This window comes from Oncorhynchus tshawytscha, linkage group LG32 (genome assembly GCF_018296145.1).
Source record: "Oncorhynchus tshawytscha isolate Ot180627B linkage group LG32, Otsh_v2.0, whole genome shotgun sequence".
Lineage (NCBI taxonomy): Eukaryota > Metazoa > Chordata > Actinopteri > Salmoniformes > Salmonidae > Oncorhynchus > Oncorhynchus tshawytscha.
The window spans coordinates 11,165,839-11,186,219 of record NC_056460.1 but is presented as its reverse complement, the minus strand read 5'-3'; the positions used below and the strand labels follow the sequence as shown (position 1 = coordinate 11,186,219).

The 20,381-nt window shown below is 45.1% G+C and overlaps 1 protein-coding gene across 3 annotated transcripts in view; it reads right to left on the bottom strand.

Annotated features, from left to right (window-relative positions):
• The window catches only part of rab11fip4a (RAB11 family interacting protein 4 (class II) a), an 87,343-nt gene that overhangs the window by 18,058 nt on the left and 48,904 nt on the right, over positions 1-20,381 (bottom strand). Inside the window, exon 1 of one of the 3 annotated variants that reach the window (XM_024396542.2) lies at positions 18,618-19,037. The exons of the other annotated variants lie outside the window; for them this stretch is intronic. Coding sequence (XP_024252310.1) covers positions 18,618-18,698 — 81 coding nt within the window. The 5' untranslated portion in view covers positions 18,699-19,037. Of the gene's footprint in view, positions 1-18,617; positions 19,038-20,381 lie in introns of those variants that run through there. 3 annotated transcript variants of the gene reach the window in all.

Sequence of the window (20,381 nt, the reverse complement as noted above, 5' to 3'; positions counted from 1 at the left end):
TATCGGCCCTAAAAAAAATTGGTATCAATCGTTCTCTATAATAGAGGAACATTACTTTATTTCTACATTCCTGAGAAGTAGGAGGGAGGGAGAGAGAAAGAGAGGGGGGTGAGAGAGAGGTTGGGTAGGGAGAGGGAGGGAGGGAGGGAGAGAGAGGGAGAGAGAGGAGGGTAGGGAGAGGGAGGGAGGGAGAGAGGGGGGGTGAGAGAGAGGTTGGGTAGGAAGAGGGAGGGAGAAAGAGGGGGAGAGAGAGAGAGAATGGGAGAACGAGGGGGAGAGAGAACGAGAGGGGGAGAGGGAGATAGAGAGAGAGGTACAGAGGGCAGACCAATAACACACATGTATATCATCCCACACTGAGCATTAGAGGCTAATAAAGGCATAATTCTCTCTCTCTCCCTGTTGGGCTCCTGAGTGGTGCAGCCGTCTAAGGCACTGAATCTCAGTGAAAGAGGTGTTCCTGGTTCAAATCCAGGCTGCATCACATCCAGCTGTGATTGGGAGTCCCATAGGGTTTGGTCGGGGTAGGCCGTCATTGTAAATAAGAATTTGTTCTTAACTGACTTGCCTACTTAAATAAAGGTTATATTTATTTAATTCCTAACATCACTAGAGCTCTGTTGGAGCCTGTCTGCCTCCCAGAACACACACACACGCACGTACACACTCACTATCTGGAAAGCGCACACACATCTTTGTGCAGACTACAGGACAACGCAAATAGTACTGTCAGCCTTATTAACATCACCAGTCAAAACATTGATAGCGTGAAACACTGACAGATACATTCTTAGGCTTTCAGTAAAGGTCAAAACATGTTGGGTGATCAGTGAGCACAAAACCTAAAATGCAAGGGCTAGAACAAGTGCTCAAACGTGGTCTTAACTCAAACAAGGTCGTAAGTGAAACACTAAAGGAATTTCAATTAGGCTAGTGGAACCCGTCACTGTGAGAAGACCCAGAGGTCACGGGCGGTATTGAGGTGGGGTGGGGGGGGTTAAAGATCATGAGACACTTGTCATTCATTCAGTGTCGCTCCAACAGCTCTAATCCAGTCTAATGCTAATAGAAGAACCTTACTTTATCTCTACATGCCTGAGAAGTAGGAGGGAGGGAGGGAGAGAGAGAAAGTGAGAGAGACGAGGGAGTGAGAGAGATGAGAAAGAGTGAGAGAGAGATGAGAAAGAGGGATGTACAGAGGGCAGCCCAATTACACACAGGTACATCCTACACAGAGCATTAGACCGGTTTAGAGAATAGTAAAGGCAATATCACTCAAGGGCTGTCACCTCTAACTGATCTCTCTCTCTCTCTCAATACTGGTTGAACTGCTAACGGACAAAAACTCAGGGCTGGAAGCCAAAAGCACTATTCCTAAATTCACTAAAGCGCTGTTGGAGCATGTCTGCCTCCCAGAACACACACCCAACCCTTGATCGCACATAAACACACAAACACACATACCCGCCCTTTGATCGTGCACACTCGTGCGCACACACACACACACACACACACACACACACACACACACACACACACACACACACACACACACACTCTGTCTGTAGGATTAAGGGACAGCAGCAGGGACCCTGAGGCAGGGAGGGCCAGGGACAATACAAGGAGAAAGAGCCTGTTTAGTATTCCATAGAGGACCAGGAGGGGGTCTTCACATCTCCATGCCCCATGGAATGCCACCCAGCATGGGGTAGAGGCAATAACCTAGGCCCCATCGCACCTCTCGGGATGGAAATATTACACTGCAAGAAAAAAGTAGCAGTAGTGGAGGCAGAGTGAAGAGTGTAAATTCCTTACAGGAAACGCACAAAGAAAAACACACAGTAGAAAGAATTGGTACGATTTTAGGTGAATGGTGTTGATTAACCCGAATTGACACCTGTGGCTGAAGAACTATTTGGGCGTGACGAAGCCGTTTTGCATAGCCAGTGTACAGCGTAGGATCTGGTTAAAGTACAGTTCAGTGTGCAGAAGTTGAGCGACTTCCAAAGGTCTTCTCCCTCAAGACATGAGACTCAGACAGGGCCTCCATTAAGTCTGAATTAAAGTTCAGTTGAGGGCAGATGGACGGACAGAAAGACAGACAAACAAAATGAAGGCACACACACACCCCTTCTGCACACACGCACTCACACACACATATACTCTCACTCACACAAACACGCACGCACACACACACAAACACCGACAGCGCCACCCCAGCACTGGTAGTCCAGTACAATAGAGACTGGGACAGTTTGGTCAGGGTGGGTGAATGCCTTTATGCCAGTAAGCAGTTGGTAGCTTAGGTCAGAAGAGACAGGGTAGAAAAGGATGGGGTAGTGGTTTGTTTTGGACAGGGTTCAGCTGGCACTCCTCCAGTCACTCCTTAGCCTTTCTGACAACAGTGGGAACAGGGTGATCAATGGGAGGGGCCGAGGGGGTGGAGTTGTTGTGTGTGTGTGTGGCAGTGTGTGTATGGAGACCGGCTTCTCTACCGGATCCTTGCACAACAAACTACTCCTGTGAAAAGCCTGCCGGCCATAACAGCTGAATACCTAGGCTACCTCGGGCTAACACATCACTGTGTTCCCAAAAGTGCACCAGGATGCTGTCAGAGCCATATATATACAGTCTGTGGAGGTTGCCAAATGACCTCACAGCAGCCAGTGGGTGTTACTTGAATGCCAGAGGGTGTTGCACTCTGCTTTAATAATGCCATGTGCCATGTTAGTACAAGATTTATGAGCATCAGAGAGTGTACAGTTGATTACCACCTCCCAGGATATGCCCATTCTTGCTCTTCTCTAACATTGATAGCTCTGGATCACTTACTGGAGTTCTCTGTCTCTCTAACTCTCTCCCTCTTTCTCTCTATAACTCTCCCTCTCGCTCTCTCTCTCTGGTTTCCCATTCAAAATCAAGTGAGGGATGGGAAGCCCCCAACAACCTGAGAGATCAAGACCCAGGAGAGACCGAGACCCAGGGGCTCTGGTCTGATTTTCTTATATCCAGGCCAACACGCTTCCACACATCCCAGGTGACGTCAGGGGCTGGAGGGTGTGAGGAGATGTAGAGGGGATGAGGTAATGGAGTGTAAAAAGGCTTCTTTTCTATTCCCTAACTATGTCCTAATGCCACCAATTAAGTTGTGTTGGCATGTGTGTCTGCGTGTGTGTGCGTACGTGTGTGTGCGTAAGCGAGTGTGTGTTTGTGTGCGTGCAGAAGTGTGTGCGTGTGGGAAGCGGGCAGGTCAAGGAAGGGCAATAACAGCTTCTTTACCTGATCCTCGCGCAACAAACAAACTGATCCTGGAAAGCCTGGCGGCCATAACAACTGAATATCTAGGCTGCGTCTCAAATGGCACCTTGTTCCCTATGTAGTACACTATATGGGAGTCATTTGGCACATATCCCTAGGATACCTACAGTACACATCTCTATGTTCTTGTTGTGTTCCCAAAAGTGCACCAGGATGCTGTCAGAGCCTTATATATAGATGTCTGTGGAGGTTGCCAAATGGCCGCAGAGCAGCCACTGGGTGTTGCCTTGAATGCCAGAGGGGGTTGCACTCTTCTTTATGATGCCATGTTAGCACAGGCTTTATGAGCTGGGGGTAGTGTACACTTGATCACTGTCTCCTGCTATATGCCTCTTTTGCCTCCTCCAACTAGAGTCCTCTCCCTCTCCATCTCTCTCCCTCTCTCTCAATCTCTCTCGCTCAGTCTTTCTCTCTCTCTGGTCTCTTTCTCACTCTTTCTCAATCTCTTTCTCTCTCTCTAACTTACAATCAACGATTAGGTGGGAGATGGGAAGCCCCCAACCACCTGAGAGAGACCCAAGACCCAGGGGTTCTGGCCTGGTTTCCTTATATCCAGGCCATCACTCATTCCACCCTCTCCCTCTCTCTCTTCCTCCACACATCCCAAGTGAGATCAGGGTCTGGAAGGTGTGAAGAGAGGGAAAGGGGAGAGGTGATGGAGTAGAAGAAGGCTTTTCTATTACCAAAGAGTCCTTGGTATGCCACCAGGCATAATACTTATTTTCCACCATAATTTGCAAATAAATAAATAAAAAATCCTACAATGTGATTTTCTGGATTTTGTTTTCTAATTTTGTCTGCCATAGTTGAAGTGTACCTATGATGAAAATTACAGGCCTCTCTCATCTTTTTAAGTGGGAGAACTTGCACAATTGGTGGCTGACTAAATACTTTTTTGCCCCACTGTAAGTCTTCCATCTCTCCTCTCTACCATCTCTCCTCTCCCATCTCTCCTCTCCTCTATCCCATCTCCTCTATCCCATCTCTCCTCTCTCTCCCATTTCTACTCTCCTCACACCCTCAGTCATCGGCCGACCCAGCCTGCCAGACGTCTTTATTAGGCTCATCATGGCCTGCTCACTCATTGGAGAGGGAAAAGCCCATCAGTAAAATCACTGTTATTGATGCTCTGCTACACACAGTAGAGTAGAGCGGCTCCAGCTCTGGGCGATGCAATGCTGTGTTTGTGTCTAAAGACTAAAGAGAGGATAATTCAGAAGGACGCTTCTCAATAGTCTACGCTGTCTTCCTGTCCTCGTCTCCTCACCTCTATCTACACTACAAACATGAAAGCAATTATATTTCAAGGGATGCATATCAATAGTCTAAAGATGTCTTCCTCTCCTCCTTCCCTTTTCTTTATCTACACTAATATAAAAACACTAGAGGCTCCTACAGACGTGGGATTGTGTGTCACAGGGACAATAGGTACTAAAGTGAGGTCAGTGTCAGTTAGCTGTCTTATCACAGGTAGAGGAGAATGAGAGTTACTGAGAGATGATTGCCAGGTGGGTGATAGCACTGCACAAAAAGAGAGAATGAGAAATGGCTCCACATCGGTGGTGCAAGCACTGAGTTACAATATAAAGTGCTTTGGACAGCAGAGAAGCGCTAGATACAGTCATGACAAATCATTACTATTAACCAGAAGGTGCTCCTGCAGACATTGGGTTTGTGTGCTGCGAGAGAGAGAGAGAGAGAGAGAGAGAGAGAACAGCATGGATCTCTGAGAGGAGGATCAGTAGAGCCATCTATTATTCACATCCAGCGCACTAGAGGAGAGGACATGAGAGAGGGAAAAGACAGGGAGAAAGAAAGGAAGAGGAGAGAAAGAAAGGAACTGCTCTTCCCCTCCAGTCACACACCCACTGAGGGAGAACAGAGTGGAGAGATCACAGAGAGGGATGAGAGAAAGAGGGAGAGCGAGTCAGAGAGAAGGGGGGAGAACCCCACTGACCACGACATTGCCCTGCTAGGACGCACAATAATCGGTACAGTACAAACCATTATGACTGTGTTACCTGCCCAAGTCTTTGAAAAAACTGTCACCCCAGCCACAGTGAATCACACCAGCGTTCGAACCCCATGTACTGCTACTGAACAGTGGGATCCACCAGTAGATTTAACTCACCTAACCGAAGAACAGAGAGAGGTTGTTAGGCAAATGCTTAGAGAAGAGTGTCACTCCTTCTCCAGATCAGACAATGACATTGGCTGCATTGAACGATTGAAAATGACTATTTCTCTAAAAGACTCCAGTAAAGCGCACATACATGTCAGTGCCCAGGCCACTGTATCAGGAGATGAAGGGTTACATTTATGACCTCATAGTCCAGGGCTGGGTTAGGAAGTCAAACTCTTCATATTCTTCACCTGTCGTGTGCGTTCGTAAGAAGGACGGGACCCTCCGGTTGTGTATAGATTACAGAGACCTGAACAGAAAGACACATCCCGACCGCCAGCCCATCCCTCGGGTCCAAGACATCATGGACAGTTTAGGTGGTAATTCCTGGTTCTCCCTCTTAGATCAGGGGAAAGCGTATCACCAGGGGTTCATCTCTGAAGAGAGCAGACCACTGACAGCATTTGTGACACCGTGGGGACTCTATGAGTGGATACGTATGCCATTCGGCCTCATGAACGCTCCTGCAGCTTTTCAGCGGTGTATGGAGGAGTGTTTGGAAGGGCTCCGGGATAACATCTGCATTCCTTATCTGGACGACACGCTAGTTTTCAGTAAAACATTCAACAGCCATGTGAATGATGTGCGAAAAGTTTTGCAGCGTCTCAGAGAGTATGGCATTACACTCAAACCAAGTAAGTGTTATCTCTTTAAACCCCAGGTCCGTTATTTGGGCAGAATAGTGTCTGCAGAGGGCAGCCAAGTTGACCCAGCCGATTTTGAAGCAGTAAGAGCATTGAAAGAAATCAGACCAGAGACTGTGGGCCAGCTCAGAAAAATGCTTGGTTTACTCACTTACTACAGACAGTACATCAAAGACTTTTCTAGGAGTGCCAGCTGCCTTTATGACCTCCTGAAAGCAGATTCAGAGAAATTACCTGACCACCCACGGAAAACAAAAACAAAGAAAGTAAGTCATGTGGTGCCCTCAAACAAGCCAATCCTGTGGACTGACCAGCATCAACAGGCACTTGAACAGCTGATTGAGTGTTTGCTTCACCCACCAGTTTTAGGTTTCCCTGATTTCACTCAGCCATTTGTTGTACACACTGATGCGTCACACCAAGGCTTGGGAGCAGTTCTTTACCAAAAGCAAGAGGGGAAGCTTAGGGTCATTGCTTATGGCTCTCGAACCTTAACAGCAGCTGAGAAGAACTATCACTACCACTCGAGCAAGCTAGAATTTCTAGCTCTAAAATGGGCAATCACTGATAAGTTCCATGACTATTTGTACTATGCTCCGACCTTCACTGTATACAGCGATAACAACCCGCTCTGCTACATTCTGTCTACTGCAAAACTGAACGCAACCACTTCCAGGTGGGTTGCAGACTTGGCTGATTTCCACTTTACAATAAAGTACAGGCCAGGCAGAGAGAACGGTGATGCAGATGCTTTGTCAAGGATGCCACTGGATGTAGAGTCACTGATGAGAGAATGTTCTGAGGAGCTTCCACCAGACACCATCGCCGCCACGATACAAGCAGTTGAGGTACAGAAAGAGGCTGTTGTACCTTGGTCATTTTCAGCTGCATCGATGTCAGTATCAGCTGAAGGTGAGACAACCACTGCAACAACCAGCTCGATCCCAAAAGATGGGATAAGAGAAGCACAAGAATCTGTTCTGGTCATCCGTCCTGTGCTCAATTTCAAACTGTCGGGTTCCAAACTGCCAGTTAAAGAGCAAAAGAAATTCAGTCCAAAGACAAAATGCCTATTCAGAGAATGGGACAAATTGACAATAGACAGTGATGGCATTCTGTACAGAATCACTACAGCCCGCAAGCAGTTAGTTCTACCAGAGCAGTACAAAGGTAAAGTGATGGAAGAGTTGCACAATAACATGGGACACCAAGGTACTGACCGCACTGTATCACTAGTACGTGACCGCTTCTTCTGGCCATATATGCAATCTGACATCGAGCACTATGTGACTAAAACTTGTAGCTGTGTCAAGCAGAAAAAGCCAGCCCATGCAACAAGAGCTCCTCTGACAAACATTGTGACAACACAGCCATTTGAACTGGTATGTATTGACTTCCTTCATCTCGACAGATGCAAAGGGGGATATGAGTACATCCTCGTGATTGTTGATCATTTTACACGTTACACTCAAGCCTACGCCACCACATCAAAGTCAGGTAAAACTGCTGCAAATCTCATCTTCAATGACTTTGCCCTGAAGTTTGGGTTCCTGTCCCGCATCCACCATGACCAAGGGGGAGAATTTGAAAATCAGTTGTTCCATCAGTTAAAGAAACTCAGTGGCATGGCGGGGTCCAGGACAACACCCTATCACCCGATGGGAAACGGTCAAGCGGAACGCATGAACAGAACATTGTTGCAAATGTTAAAGACACTAACTGAGACACAAAAGTCAAATTGGAAGGAGTCTCTAAACAAACTGGTTTATGCCTATAACTGCACCCGTTGCGAAGTGGCTGGCTATTCACCATTTTATCTTCTGTTTGGGAGATCACCCAGGCTTCCAGTTGATATGCTCTTTGGATTGTGCACAGAGGCAGGTTCCAGTGACCAGCGAGAATATGTGGAGAACTGGAAACGAGGGATGGAAGAAGCATATGCCATTGCAAATGAAAATGCTCAGAAAGCCGCTGAAAGAAGTAAGAAGTACTATGACACTAAAGTTAGGAGTTCAGTGCTACAGCCTGGCTAGCGAGTTCTGATTAAAAACCTGACACCAAGAGGAGGACCAGGAAAACGCCGTAACTATTGGGAAGATACAATTCACACAGTGGTGAGACAAATGGGTTCAGACCTGCCGATTTATGAATTGAGACCAGAAAAGGGTAGGGGACGCTCCAGGGTCCTGCACAGAAATCTGCTCATGTCCTGTGACCACTTACCTTTTGAGACACAACCAGAAATGACCAAAGTGGACAAAAGTCAGAAAACAAGGAGACACCAGCCTGCATCACAGACTCTAGATTATGATGAAGACAGTGGGGATGAATATGACCTTCATCATGAGCCGCTACAGGTTCCCACATCTCCTACAGTACCTGAGGAGAGGAATGCTGAACCAGTGAGAGAGTGGGAACACAGGCCCCCAACAGTGAAACAGACAGTTGCAGTGCCAGTCCCTGATACGCTACCAGCACAGCCTCTTGTTGAAAAGCAGCTGGAGGAGACAACAACAGTTAAAGACTTGGCTGCTGAAAATTTGCCTGATGATCATCCACCAAGTGCCTTTCCTTCATATACTGATGCTGCTGAACCTGAGGAACCAGCCTACCAGCTGCCACAAAGAGAGAGACACCCTCCAAGATGTATCACTTATGATCAGCTTGGTATCCCTTCCTGCTACAGTATACAGCCACAGCCACAGTTGTTCCCTGTCTACTCTGCACCAGGACTGGTTCCATGGCTGCCATCACTACAGCAATGTTACTTTCAGCCACCTTACATGTATGGGCTTCAGCAAACATGAGGCTACAGAGTTGACATGTTTGACCATGGACTACTGTCTGATTTCACAGACTGTCAAAAGAGACAATTTGCAGACTATGCATATAGATCATTAAAATTGATGGACTGTTGATCAATAGTATGAGCAAAGACTGCTTATGTTATATAGCTGGTCAACAGATAAGGACTGTGAATATAACTTGTTAGTTATATTTGAACTGTGACCCTTGACCTCTGCTCAAGTACTACCTTACAGAAGAGGATTTTCTAGGTCCAGTGCATACGGACTGTTGAAGAAGACAATGTTGGTAATGTTGGGACAACATTTATTTTGTCGGGGAGAGTGTGACAGGTTAAAGGAAATATTCATAGCCTGTTATACATTAAAAAGTATTAGTAAGTTCATAGTATGTGAGGATCTTAAAACATCTAAGGTTAAAAAGATGCATTCAGTATTAGTTGATAGAGATTGATAACATTCATATAATTGTGTTAAAGTTCAAATCTGTCAAAGGGTACAAATTGTGAGAGTAATGTGTAAATGTTATATTGATTACTTTATTTTGTGGTGCCTAAAAGTGTTAATCTGTGATCTACGAAATGCTCTTAATCTATGATCCGGAGATCGATTGCTCTTGTCTCCACCCATATTCCTGGGGAAAATCGCGGTCTTTTCTCATTACACTAAACGTTGAATTGAGAATACAACACCGTATCACTCTCGTGATAATTTCTCCCCTGTTTTCAGGTACTTTGTTGATGATAAAAATAGTAATTTAAATGTTATAACTCACTAACATGTCAAGAGTGTTTAAGGTCTGTCTTAGTAACGTCTTAAGGAAGTTAGAGTTAAGTTTGAAGAGAGTAATATTAGCCCTGCTCGGTTGAAGTGAAGAATAGCATCGTACTGAGAGTAGCTGCCATTTTATGTCGATTGTGAATGAACATGTACGTTGTTAATAAGATATTTTGCTGTGTTATTTGTATAATGGGTTTTCTGTTGTTTTGTAATGTGTTACTTTTGTGAAATGATTACACTAAACGTTGAATTGAGAATACAACACCGTATCACTCTCGTGATTATTTCTCCCCTGTTTTCAGGGGCGTAACAATAGCACTGCACAAAAAGAGAGAATGAGAAATGGCTCCACATCGGTGGTGCAAGCACTGAGTTACAATATAAAGTGCTTTGGACAGCAAAGAAGCGCTAGATACAGTCATGACAAATCATTACTATTAACCAGAAGGTGCTCCTGCAGACATTGGGTTTGTGTGCTGCGAGAGAGAGAGAGAGAGAGAGAGAGAGAGAGAGAACAGCATGGATCTCTGAGAGGAGGATCAGTAGAGCCATCTATTATTCACATCCAGCGCACTAGAGGAGAGGACATGAGAGAGGGAAAAGACAGGGAGAAAGAAAGGAAGAGGAGAGAAAGAAAGGAACTGCTCTTCCCCTCCAGTCACACACCCACTGAGGGAGAACAGAGTGGAGAGATCACAGAGAGGGATGAGAGAAAGAGGGAGAGCGAGTCAGAGAGAAGGGGGGAGAAACTGAGATAGAGGCATGAGGCTTGACACCAGCTTCACTAGCCATGGGATTGACTTAGACAATGAACAGAAACTTAGAGGGAGGGAGGAAGGGGAAATAGGGTGTCAGTCTAATGACCGTGGGATGTTTAACCTACACTGTGTGGTAATATGGTGTGTCATACCATAGCTCTTGGGTAATGCTGTGGGTGGTATCGGGCATGGTGAAATGCAAAACAAAAAACATACATCATTAATTTGTTATGGCTTCAAGTTTGAACAATAAAGTTGCTGGGCAGACACACTTGCTGGAGCACCTTAACAACAATTACCACTAAGCAACAAGCATCTACAGTGCATGTACAAGGTGTGTTTGTGATATTCAACAGTATGTCTGTAAAACATTACGGAATCCATCTCAACTAACTTAATGTATGATATTAGTTCCTGTACTAATATCAGTTCATCAGTTACGCAAGAGCATTAGCATCCACATATTCTTAGCTGGACCCACAGTCAAATTATACTCATGCAAATACATGCAAACACTTCTATGCTATTTCCAACATGTTGTCACACAAACCTCCAGAGTTTTTCTTGGAAAAACACTGATGAATATAGTTTGGTCACGTCAGCAAGTTGATGTTAGTGGGAAAATTACATTTACATTTTAAAGCACCATCTGTTCAGAGTATTTTGAGATAACATGAATATATTAATACACATATGGGATGAATCGAGACTAGATTAATCTGGCTCAAACAGACTTGGGCAGATGTAGCGACTACTTTCACACATGATATCCCACTGGGCCCACACAATGAAATGACGTTGAACCAACGTGGAGAAAGAAAAGAAAGGAATAGAGAGTGAGAGAAAGAGAGAGAGAGAGAGAGAGAAAGAGAAGGGGAAAAAACTGAGATAGAGTGGGAGGACGTAGAAAGAAATAGAGAGAGAGAAGGGGGAAAAACTGAGATAGAGTGGGAGGACGTAGAAAGAAATAGAGAGAGAGAAGGGGGAAAAACTGAGATAGAGTGGGAGAATGAAAGATTAAATTTATAATTGAGGCATGAGGCTTGACACCAGCTTCACCAACCATGGGAATGACTAAGACTCACGATTCCCTAAGTTCCATCTGGCCAACAGAAACTTAGAGGGAGGGGAATCTGAAGACAAGTTTCCTGTCGTGTTGACGCTCCTCTTACTACAGTATGACTATGGATGCCATACTAGCTCTTGGGTAATGTTTGGTGTTGGACATGGTGAAATGTAAAAAGACAAAACATTCATCATACATTTGTTATGGGTTCTAGTTTGAACAATAAAGGTCACTAGGGATAGTCTAAGTTGCTGGAGCACATTATGCACAATTGAGAGCATCCTGTACCGCCTGGTACGGAAACTGCACCGCAGGGCTCTCCAGAGGGTGGTGCGGTGTGCCCAACATACCGCCTGCCCTCAAGGACTCCAACAGCACTTGATGTCATAGGGAGACCAAAAAGATCATCAAGGACAACAACCACCCGAGCCACGGCCTGTTCATCCCGCTATCATCCAGAATGTGAGGTCAGTACAGGTGCATGAAAGCTGGGACCAAGAGACTGAAAAATAGCTTCTATCTCAAGGCCATCAGATTGTTAAATAGCCATCACTAGCCGGCTACCACCCGGTTACTCAACCCTGCACCTTAGAGGCTGCTGCCCTATGAACATAGACACGGAATCACTGGTCACTTTAATAATGGAACAGTAGTCACTTTAATAATGTTTACATACTGTTTTACAAATTTTATACGTAGAGTGCATTCAGAAATATTCAGACCCCTTGACTTTTTCACACATTTCGTTACGTTACAGCCTTATTCTAAAACAGATGGCATAAATACAAATCCTCATCAATCTAAACCCAATACCCCATAATGACAAAGCGAAAACAGGTTATTAGAAATGTTAGCAAATACATTAAAAATAAAAAACAGAAATACCTTATTTACATAAGTATTCAGACCCTTTTTCATATGAGACTCAAAATTGAGTTCAGTTGCATCCTGTTTCCATAGATCATCCTTGATATGTTTCGACAAGTTGATTGGAGACCACCTGTGGTAAATTCAATTGATTGGACTTGGAAAGGCACACACCTGTCTATGTAATGTCCCACAGTTGACAGTGCATGTCCGAGCAAAAACCAAGCCATGAGGTCGAAGGAATTGTCCATAGATCTCTGAGACAGGTTTGTGTCGGGGCACAGATCTGGGGAAGGGTACCAAAAATGTCTGCAGCATTGAAGGTCCCCAAGAACACAGTGGACTCCATCATTCTTAAATGGAAGAAGTTTAGAACCACCAAGACAATTCCTAGAGCTGGCCGTCCGGCAAAACTGAGCAATTGGGGAGTGACCAAGAACCCGATGGTTACAATTAATGGACATGTGTTTAGAGGTTGACACATTTTTTTGTTTGGATAAGTCAAGTCTGACATGTTAAAGTGAAAATGACTAACTTTAGACGCCTTCTTAAAACTTGAATACACTACAACTTGCATTTCCCGCTCTCACAACAGTGATCAATTAAGATAGTACACCTGCACTGTATATGTATGTGTTATACAACAGTAAAGTACACCTTTATAACACTTCTGAATCATCTCAACTTTAGTTCCCAGTATAATGCAGCATGATATTCAATGATATTCATGCAAATACGTAGTCAAACATGTCCAAGATATTTACAGCATGTTGGCATACAAACCTTGGAAAAAACATTGATAATAGTTTGGAAAAATTCAGCAAGTTAGTGGAAAAGAGACATTTCCATTTTAAAGCACCATCTGTTCAGAGTATGGCGAGATAACATGAATATGTTAACACACACATGGGATGAATTTGGGCTACATTTATCCTGCTCAAACAGAAAGTTGTAGCCTCCACTTTCACACATCTTTCTCTCTCACTCTAATTCTCTCGCAAATGTCATGTAACATTAACAATATTGTAAAAGCCTTAAAACACCTCTGATCGACAACTACCTCTTTCCCAGGACTAAGTTCCTTTTAAGTGGAGACAACACTGTTCCTAAGACTAATGAATAAAATGGACTACTCCCTCTCTGATCCTATGTGGTGCTGAAGGTCAATAACATTTGAGCGCTGGACATGTCATTGATCTGCAGCCCAGGTCCAGTAGGCAATCATCTGGATAACCATGCAGTTCACACTACTATTGACTGAGGAAGAAGGAAGAGGATGGGAGATGGTTTAAGAAGCTGCTTCATCAGGACTGAACAGTGAGCATGATGCAGGCCAACATCTCACCATAACAACAAGGTATATATGCTATACTATACTATACTATACTTAACGCCTAAGGACAAGTTTTCCACTGGCAATGTTTCCACTCTCTCTTCTCCTTCTACTTAGCCTAAGAGAACGAGACAGAACGAGACATGCGTCGTATTACCTCCTTTCAACTTCCACATGGGAAATCTGAAAGGATAATTTAGCTATACCATGTATTCTAGCCTGGCTCCTATCATTTTCCCACCATCTGCATCTCTCTCTCCCGTGGTCCAGAGATGGGAAATATTCAGATAGTCTGGATAATTATTCCTTGGATTAAAGTCTGGATGATCTTTTATGGATATTGGGTATGTTGGCGAGATGAGGGACGGAGAGAGCGAAAGCGAGAGAAAGCGAGTGAGAAAGCGAGCGAGAAAGCGAGCGAGAAAGCGAGCGAGAGAAAGAGAGCGAGAGAGAGCAGCAGGTATGAGCAGCCACCCACTGGGACAGACATTGACTGGCGAAATTCAATTGTGTGTGTCAGCAGATACAGGAGTGGGGGAGAGGGAGAGAGACCAAGAGGGAGGAAAAAAAGATAGACTGGGTGAGTGAGAGACAGTGAAGGAAAGAGAGAGAGAGAGAGAGGCATACTTTGGCTTTGCTGGTGTTTCTCTTGACTGTGCTTGCGAAGATAAGAACCAAATCTCATACTGTTGACGCAATGCAGAGCGCTTTTCAGTCTCTTTATCTCTGTCTTACACTCTAACTCAGCAGCCGGCATTTGATTCAAGTGCTCTCTCCAACACAATGGAGTCTACCTGTGCAGTAACTAAACAATATTGCTTTTTAAGTCTATTTTACTGTCCTTTACCAGTAGGCCTATGTGTTAACTGTTTAGTCAGTATGTTTCCTTCTCTGAGTACAGCTGAGGTTATTTCCAGTGTTTCCTATGTGTGTGTTTTGGATCTTTATGATTCAACCTCTTGCAGCAATGGAGAGACTCTCAGCCCACACAGTCACAGACGGAGTAAAAAAAACCTGAGAGTCAGAAGAGAACAGGAACTGATGACTCATAATCCAGCAGCATTCTGTAAAGTAATCACTAGAAGTCTCTATAAGCACTTCAGCTTTCGGCTACTGAGACACACAGACACAAACAGAAATGTGTGAGGCACGTGCTGACACAAACTATAGACACACACAAACACAAACACTTAGAAATGGACACACACCCTCATACACACAACCTCATAACTGACAGCTGCTCCTGTATACTTGTTCTAGGACACCTGTACAGTAGTAGGTCCTCGAGTCTCTCTGTGGACTCAGCTTCTCCAAACCACCATTCATTATGTGCCATTGATCTGTCACGTTTTCAGCGTGTGTGTTTCAAACAAACACACGCTTTATCTTCGACGATAGGAAGGACCCATTTCACACACCCACACCCACCCCAGAGTGTTTCCTGTCCTGTGTTTTCCAGAGTGTCCCTGTATCCCTGTATCAACCCAATTGGCTGTATTGGGTTTCCCAGTAAAAAATGTTCTCCATTCCTTTGTCCTGGAGAACATTCCTAGTAACCTAATCAGCTACCTGTTCCCTGAAGAGCCAGGTGGGAACAAACATGTGTTTGTGTCTCTGTGCCACACGGGCTGGACGGCCCTGTGGTGACATTTCCCTCAGCTGTTTTTTCTTTCCTCAAGGCAGGACTAGGATTAGGCTGGGGTGTGAGATTTCAAGTTTTATACTGGGGAGTATCAGGGGTTATGTTGAGTAGGGTATGTGTATGTGTGTGTGTTTTATTTTGTGTGTGTACTGTATGTGTGTGTGTGTGTGTGTGTGTGTGTGTGCGTGCGTGCGTGCGTGCGTGCATGCGTGTCAGATAGATAAAAGGTATCCTTGGTATGGGTCGGTCATCCTGACTATCTGACAGAGTATTTCAGGAACGCATACTCAAGACAGATAAAGAGAGGGTGAGAGAGCCAATGTAGTCTGTGTAATATTCCCTAGTATCGGTATCAGTGCCCTAGGAGTCATATTACAGTGTCATCAACATGCTGGCCATCCATTTGTCCTCATGGTGTTAAACCTGTTGACATTGAGCAACAAGTGTTGAGCAACTGGGCCCTGGTCATGTTCAAACAAACCAGTTAGAGGCAGTTGTTTCATATCAAAACAAAACCAACCCCGACTACCAGAATAAAGCCCTGATATAGACGCCATAATGGAGACAGGCCATATCAGGGTTCAGAAAAGCCGTGCTAAAAATGCCCTTGGAATGGAGAGTGGAAAGTGATAGAGAGGTGCCATGTCTTTAATATAATATTACTTTGGTGCCATGAACTTTAGATAATAAAGTCCATTGTTTTTCTGTGGAGAGAGTGTGTTACCTTCTGTCAGTATTGGCTAGTTCTCCATACTATCCAGACTCTCCTCTACATCTAAGGGAAGTGTGGCTTACATCATTTAATAGTATTTAATAGGACAGCACTAACACACAGCAGGTATCACTGACCCAGCCCCTCTCAGCTCCCTTCTATCAGCCTGGTAACACATTCAGCTCTCAGCCGTTAGAACGACCCCCACCAGTAGACACACTTACGGACACAAAAACGCATGCAAGCACACACACATACACACATGAACTGTTTAAAGTTCAAGAGGAATTATTGTTTTGAGTGGATTATAGACCATTCATCCTGGGTCAGTGTCTATAATGACCGTGACTATTATCTATACTGATCAAAAATATAAACGCAACATGCAACAATTTAAAAGATTTTACTGAGTTATAGTTCATATAAGGAAATCAGTCAATTTGAATACATTTATTTGACACTAATCTATGGATTTCACATGACTGGGAATACAGATATGCATCTGTTGGTCACGTATACGTTAAAAAAAGGTAGGGGCATGGATCAGAAAACCGGTCGGTATCTGGTGTGACCACCGTTTGTCTCATGCAGTTCGACACATCTCCTTTGTATAGAGTTGATCAGGCTGTTGATTGTGGCCTGTGGAATGTTGTCCCACTCCTCTTCAATGGCTGTGTAAAGTTGCTGGATGTTGGCAGGAACTGGAACATGCTGTCATACACGTCGATACAGAACACCCAAAAAATGCTCAATGGGTGACATGTCTGGTGAGTTTGCAGGCCATGGAAGAACTGGGACATTTTTACCTTCCAGGAATTGTGTACAGATCCTTGCGACATGGGGCCGTGCATTATCATGCTGAAACATGAGGTGATGGCAGCGGATGAATGGCATGACAATGGGCCTCAGGATCTCGTCACGGTATCTTTGTGCATTCAAATTGCCATCGATTAAATGCAATTGTGCTTATTGTCTGTAGCTTATGCATACCCATACCATAACCCTACTGCCACCATGGGGCAATCTGTTCACAATGTTGACATCAGCAAACTGCTCGCCCACACGTGGTCTACGGTTGGACTTACTGCCAAATTCTCTAAAAATGACGTTGGAGGCGGCTTATGGTAGAGAACATTTAATTCTCTGGCAACAGCTCTGGTGGACATTCCTGCAGTCAGCATGCCAATTGCACGCTCCCTCAACTTGAGACATCTGTGGTATTGTGTTATGTGACAAAACTGCACATTTTAGAGTGGCCTTTTATTGTCCCCAGCACAAGGTGCACCTGTGTAATAATCATGCCGTTTAATCAGCTTCTTGATATGACACACCTGTCAGGTGGATGAATTATCTTGGCAAAGGAGAAATGCTCACTAACAGGGAGGTAAACAAATTTGTTCACAACATTTGGGAGAAATAAGCTTTTTGTGCATATGGAACATTTCTGGGATCTTTTATTTCAGCTCTTGAAACATGGGACCAACACTTTACATGTTGCGTTTATATTTTTGTTTAGTGTAGTTATTCCTGCCCAGATCAAAATACAGTGTTAGACAGGTAGATCTGGTTTGGACCAAAACGATATAGCTTAGGCCTATCAGCTATCAGAAGAAGAGGACACATCTCATTACGTAATGTTTTGTTACAGAACATGAGCCGTCTTATTCAAACAGATACGGCTAGCCATGTCACATGTCACTGTGAGAGAAACTAGCTATCTACCGTATGATAAACAGACACCTTTCCTCTTTTCTGTGGAACTGAGACCACAATTACAACATGTCGGTAATTATATTGACAAAGTCACAGGCACTGATCAAGGAAACTCAAACATTGTGAAACCCTATCATCCATTCCGACAGCTTGAATGTAAGACTTCCTTTTTTGACACATTGTTGTGTGGGATAAACTTCTCCTTTCTCACTGAACCATAGGCTAAGTTACACAGCTGGAGTGGACAACATTAAGCCTCAGCCCATATTGTACACTTAAAAACTCTCTCTCTCTTCTCTCTCTGTGTGTGTGTGTGTGTGTGTGTGTGTGTGTGTGTGTGTGTGTGTGTGTGTGTGTGTGTGTGTACAGCCGGTTGCGGGGTGCTGTCTCGGTTCACCCCTCCTCTGATTGTAATGGGATTATTGAAATCCGGGGCTAGCTGGTCAGAGAGGGAGGCGAGAGATGAAGAGTGAATGGTGATTAATTGTATTTTGTTAAAAGAGATAGACGGTAGCCTACAGACTGTCAGTGGAAGAAAGAGCAAAAGAAACTAATGTCTGAAAAAGACAGAGTGACAGAAAGAGAGTGAGAGAGAGAAAGGGTCATACGCAGACACACACACAAAACACACACTCTCCGTCCCTCACACTGGAACAATGGACTTTGAGCTCTGGTGCTGAACTCTCCACACTCCCAGATCCCCCAACCTCTAACCTCCGCCCCAGATCCTTCTCTCTTATCCTTCTACCCCTCTGTCTCCCTACCCCCGTCCCGTAGCAAAGAGGCTCTGTCTCTTACCCCATCCATTATTTGAGGGGAGCCATGGTGGTCCCCCTGGCCCAACACTCCACCGGCCAAGCCCTCATCTGCAGAAGTCATCCAACTCGCCCCTCAAACCAAGGGCTAAGTCCTCTGCCTTTCTTCTTACACACACAGGTGAAGCCAGATCAGTACAGAAAGTGGCAGGGGTTTAGATAGTCCAAATGGCAGTCTTTTGGATCAGTGTTGTCCAGAAAAAGAGGGAGAGAAAAGGAGGAGAGGAGAGAGTGCTCTTTCAGAGCCTCTAAAACTGTGCTGGCTGGCTTAGCTCCTCTGTGAGAGCACAACTCACACACACTGCAACTACCTCACTCTCTCACACACATGCAGAGATGCAGCAACTCTCTCACACACACTCATTTGGTTGTTCGCTCTCCGGCTGGCTCACATTCACACAGAGGGAGCTCAGTTCTGGCAACAGTTGTTGAGATTAGGCCACTCCCCCCTCCTCCCTGGGTTGTTGCTGAGCAACTGGCTTCAGCTGAGCTGGCCGAGAGAGAGAGAGAGAGAGAGAGAGAGACAGAGAGAGACAGAGAGAGAGAGAGAGCCCTGCCCTGCCCTGCCTCTCTTCCATAGAACAGAGCGGCTTTACGAGAGGGGGGAAGTGACATGCTATCTCCACTCAAACAGTCTCATCCAATGACACGGCACATTTATCTACAGGTTCAAAACCTGAAAAGTGGAGCGATGGAGTTCTGTGTGGGTTTGATGATTTGAGAGTGTCAGGTGTCCCAATCAGGTGTATAATAAGTTGTTTGCATATTTGAGCTTCTGTGTGGGTATATGAGAGAGAGAGAGAGAGAGCGAGAGAGAGAGAGAGAGAGAGAGAGAGGAAGAGTGAATGGCGAGAAATTGTATTTCAGACCGAGGGAGATAGACGGTAGGCTACAGACTGTCAGTGGAAGAGCAAAAGAAACTAACGTCTAAAAAAGACAGAGTGACACACACACTCTCCGTCACTCACACACTCCACTGGAACAATGGACTTTGAGATCTGGTGATGAACTCTCCACCCCACCAACCTCCCCAGATCCCCTACCCCCTAAGAGAGGGGAAGGCTGAGGCTTCTCTCCTCCTTCCTTCCCTTCCTGATAGCCTGGGGCTCCCGAGTGGTGCAGTGGTCTAAGGCACTGCATCTCAATACTTGAGGCATCCCTACAGACCCTGGTTCGATTCCAGGCTGTATCACAACCGGCGGTGATTGGGAGTCCCTTGGGTGGTGCACAATTGGCCTAGCGTCGTCTTGGTTTGGCCAGTTTAGGCCGTCATTGTAAACAAGAATTTGTTCTTAACTGACTTGCCCAGTTAAATAAAGAAAATAAATTAATATTTGAGTATATTTAAGTCAACAACAGCGGATCCCAAAAGGCCAACACCACAACACAGCTACATCCTTAACACCTCCCTCTTGCATTATCACCTCCCCAATCTCCCCTATTCCTCTCCTCCCCAGCTCCCCTCCTCTGTGTACTTCTTCCCCCACCTCTCCCTCTCCCAGGGCCCAGCATCTTAATGTTAAACCCACACAGTCTGAGCCTGCTGAGCCCAACTGTCTCACAACATGTAAGTTGACTTTGGCAGGGGTAGTAGAAGGATAGAGTCAGGCTGTGTCCCAGGGGGGTAGAAGCTATTGGCCAGTCAGTTTTCACCATGATGCTCCAGTACTGCCCGCGTCAGAGTGATGGAAGCGGGGAGAACAGGCCGTGGCTCAGGTCCCTGATGATCTTCTTGGCCTTCCTGCAA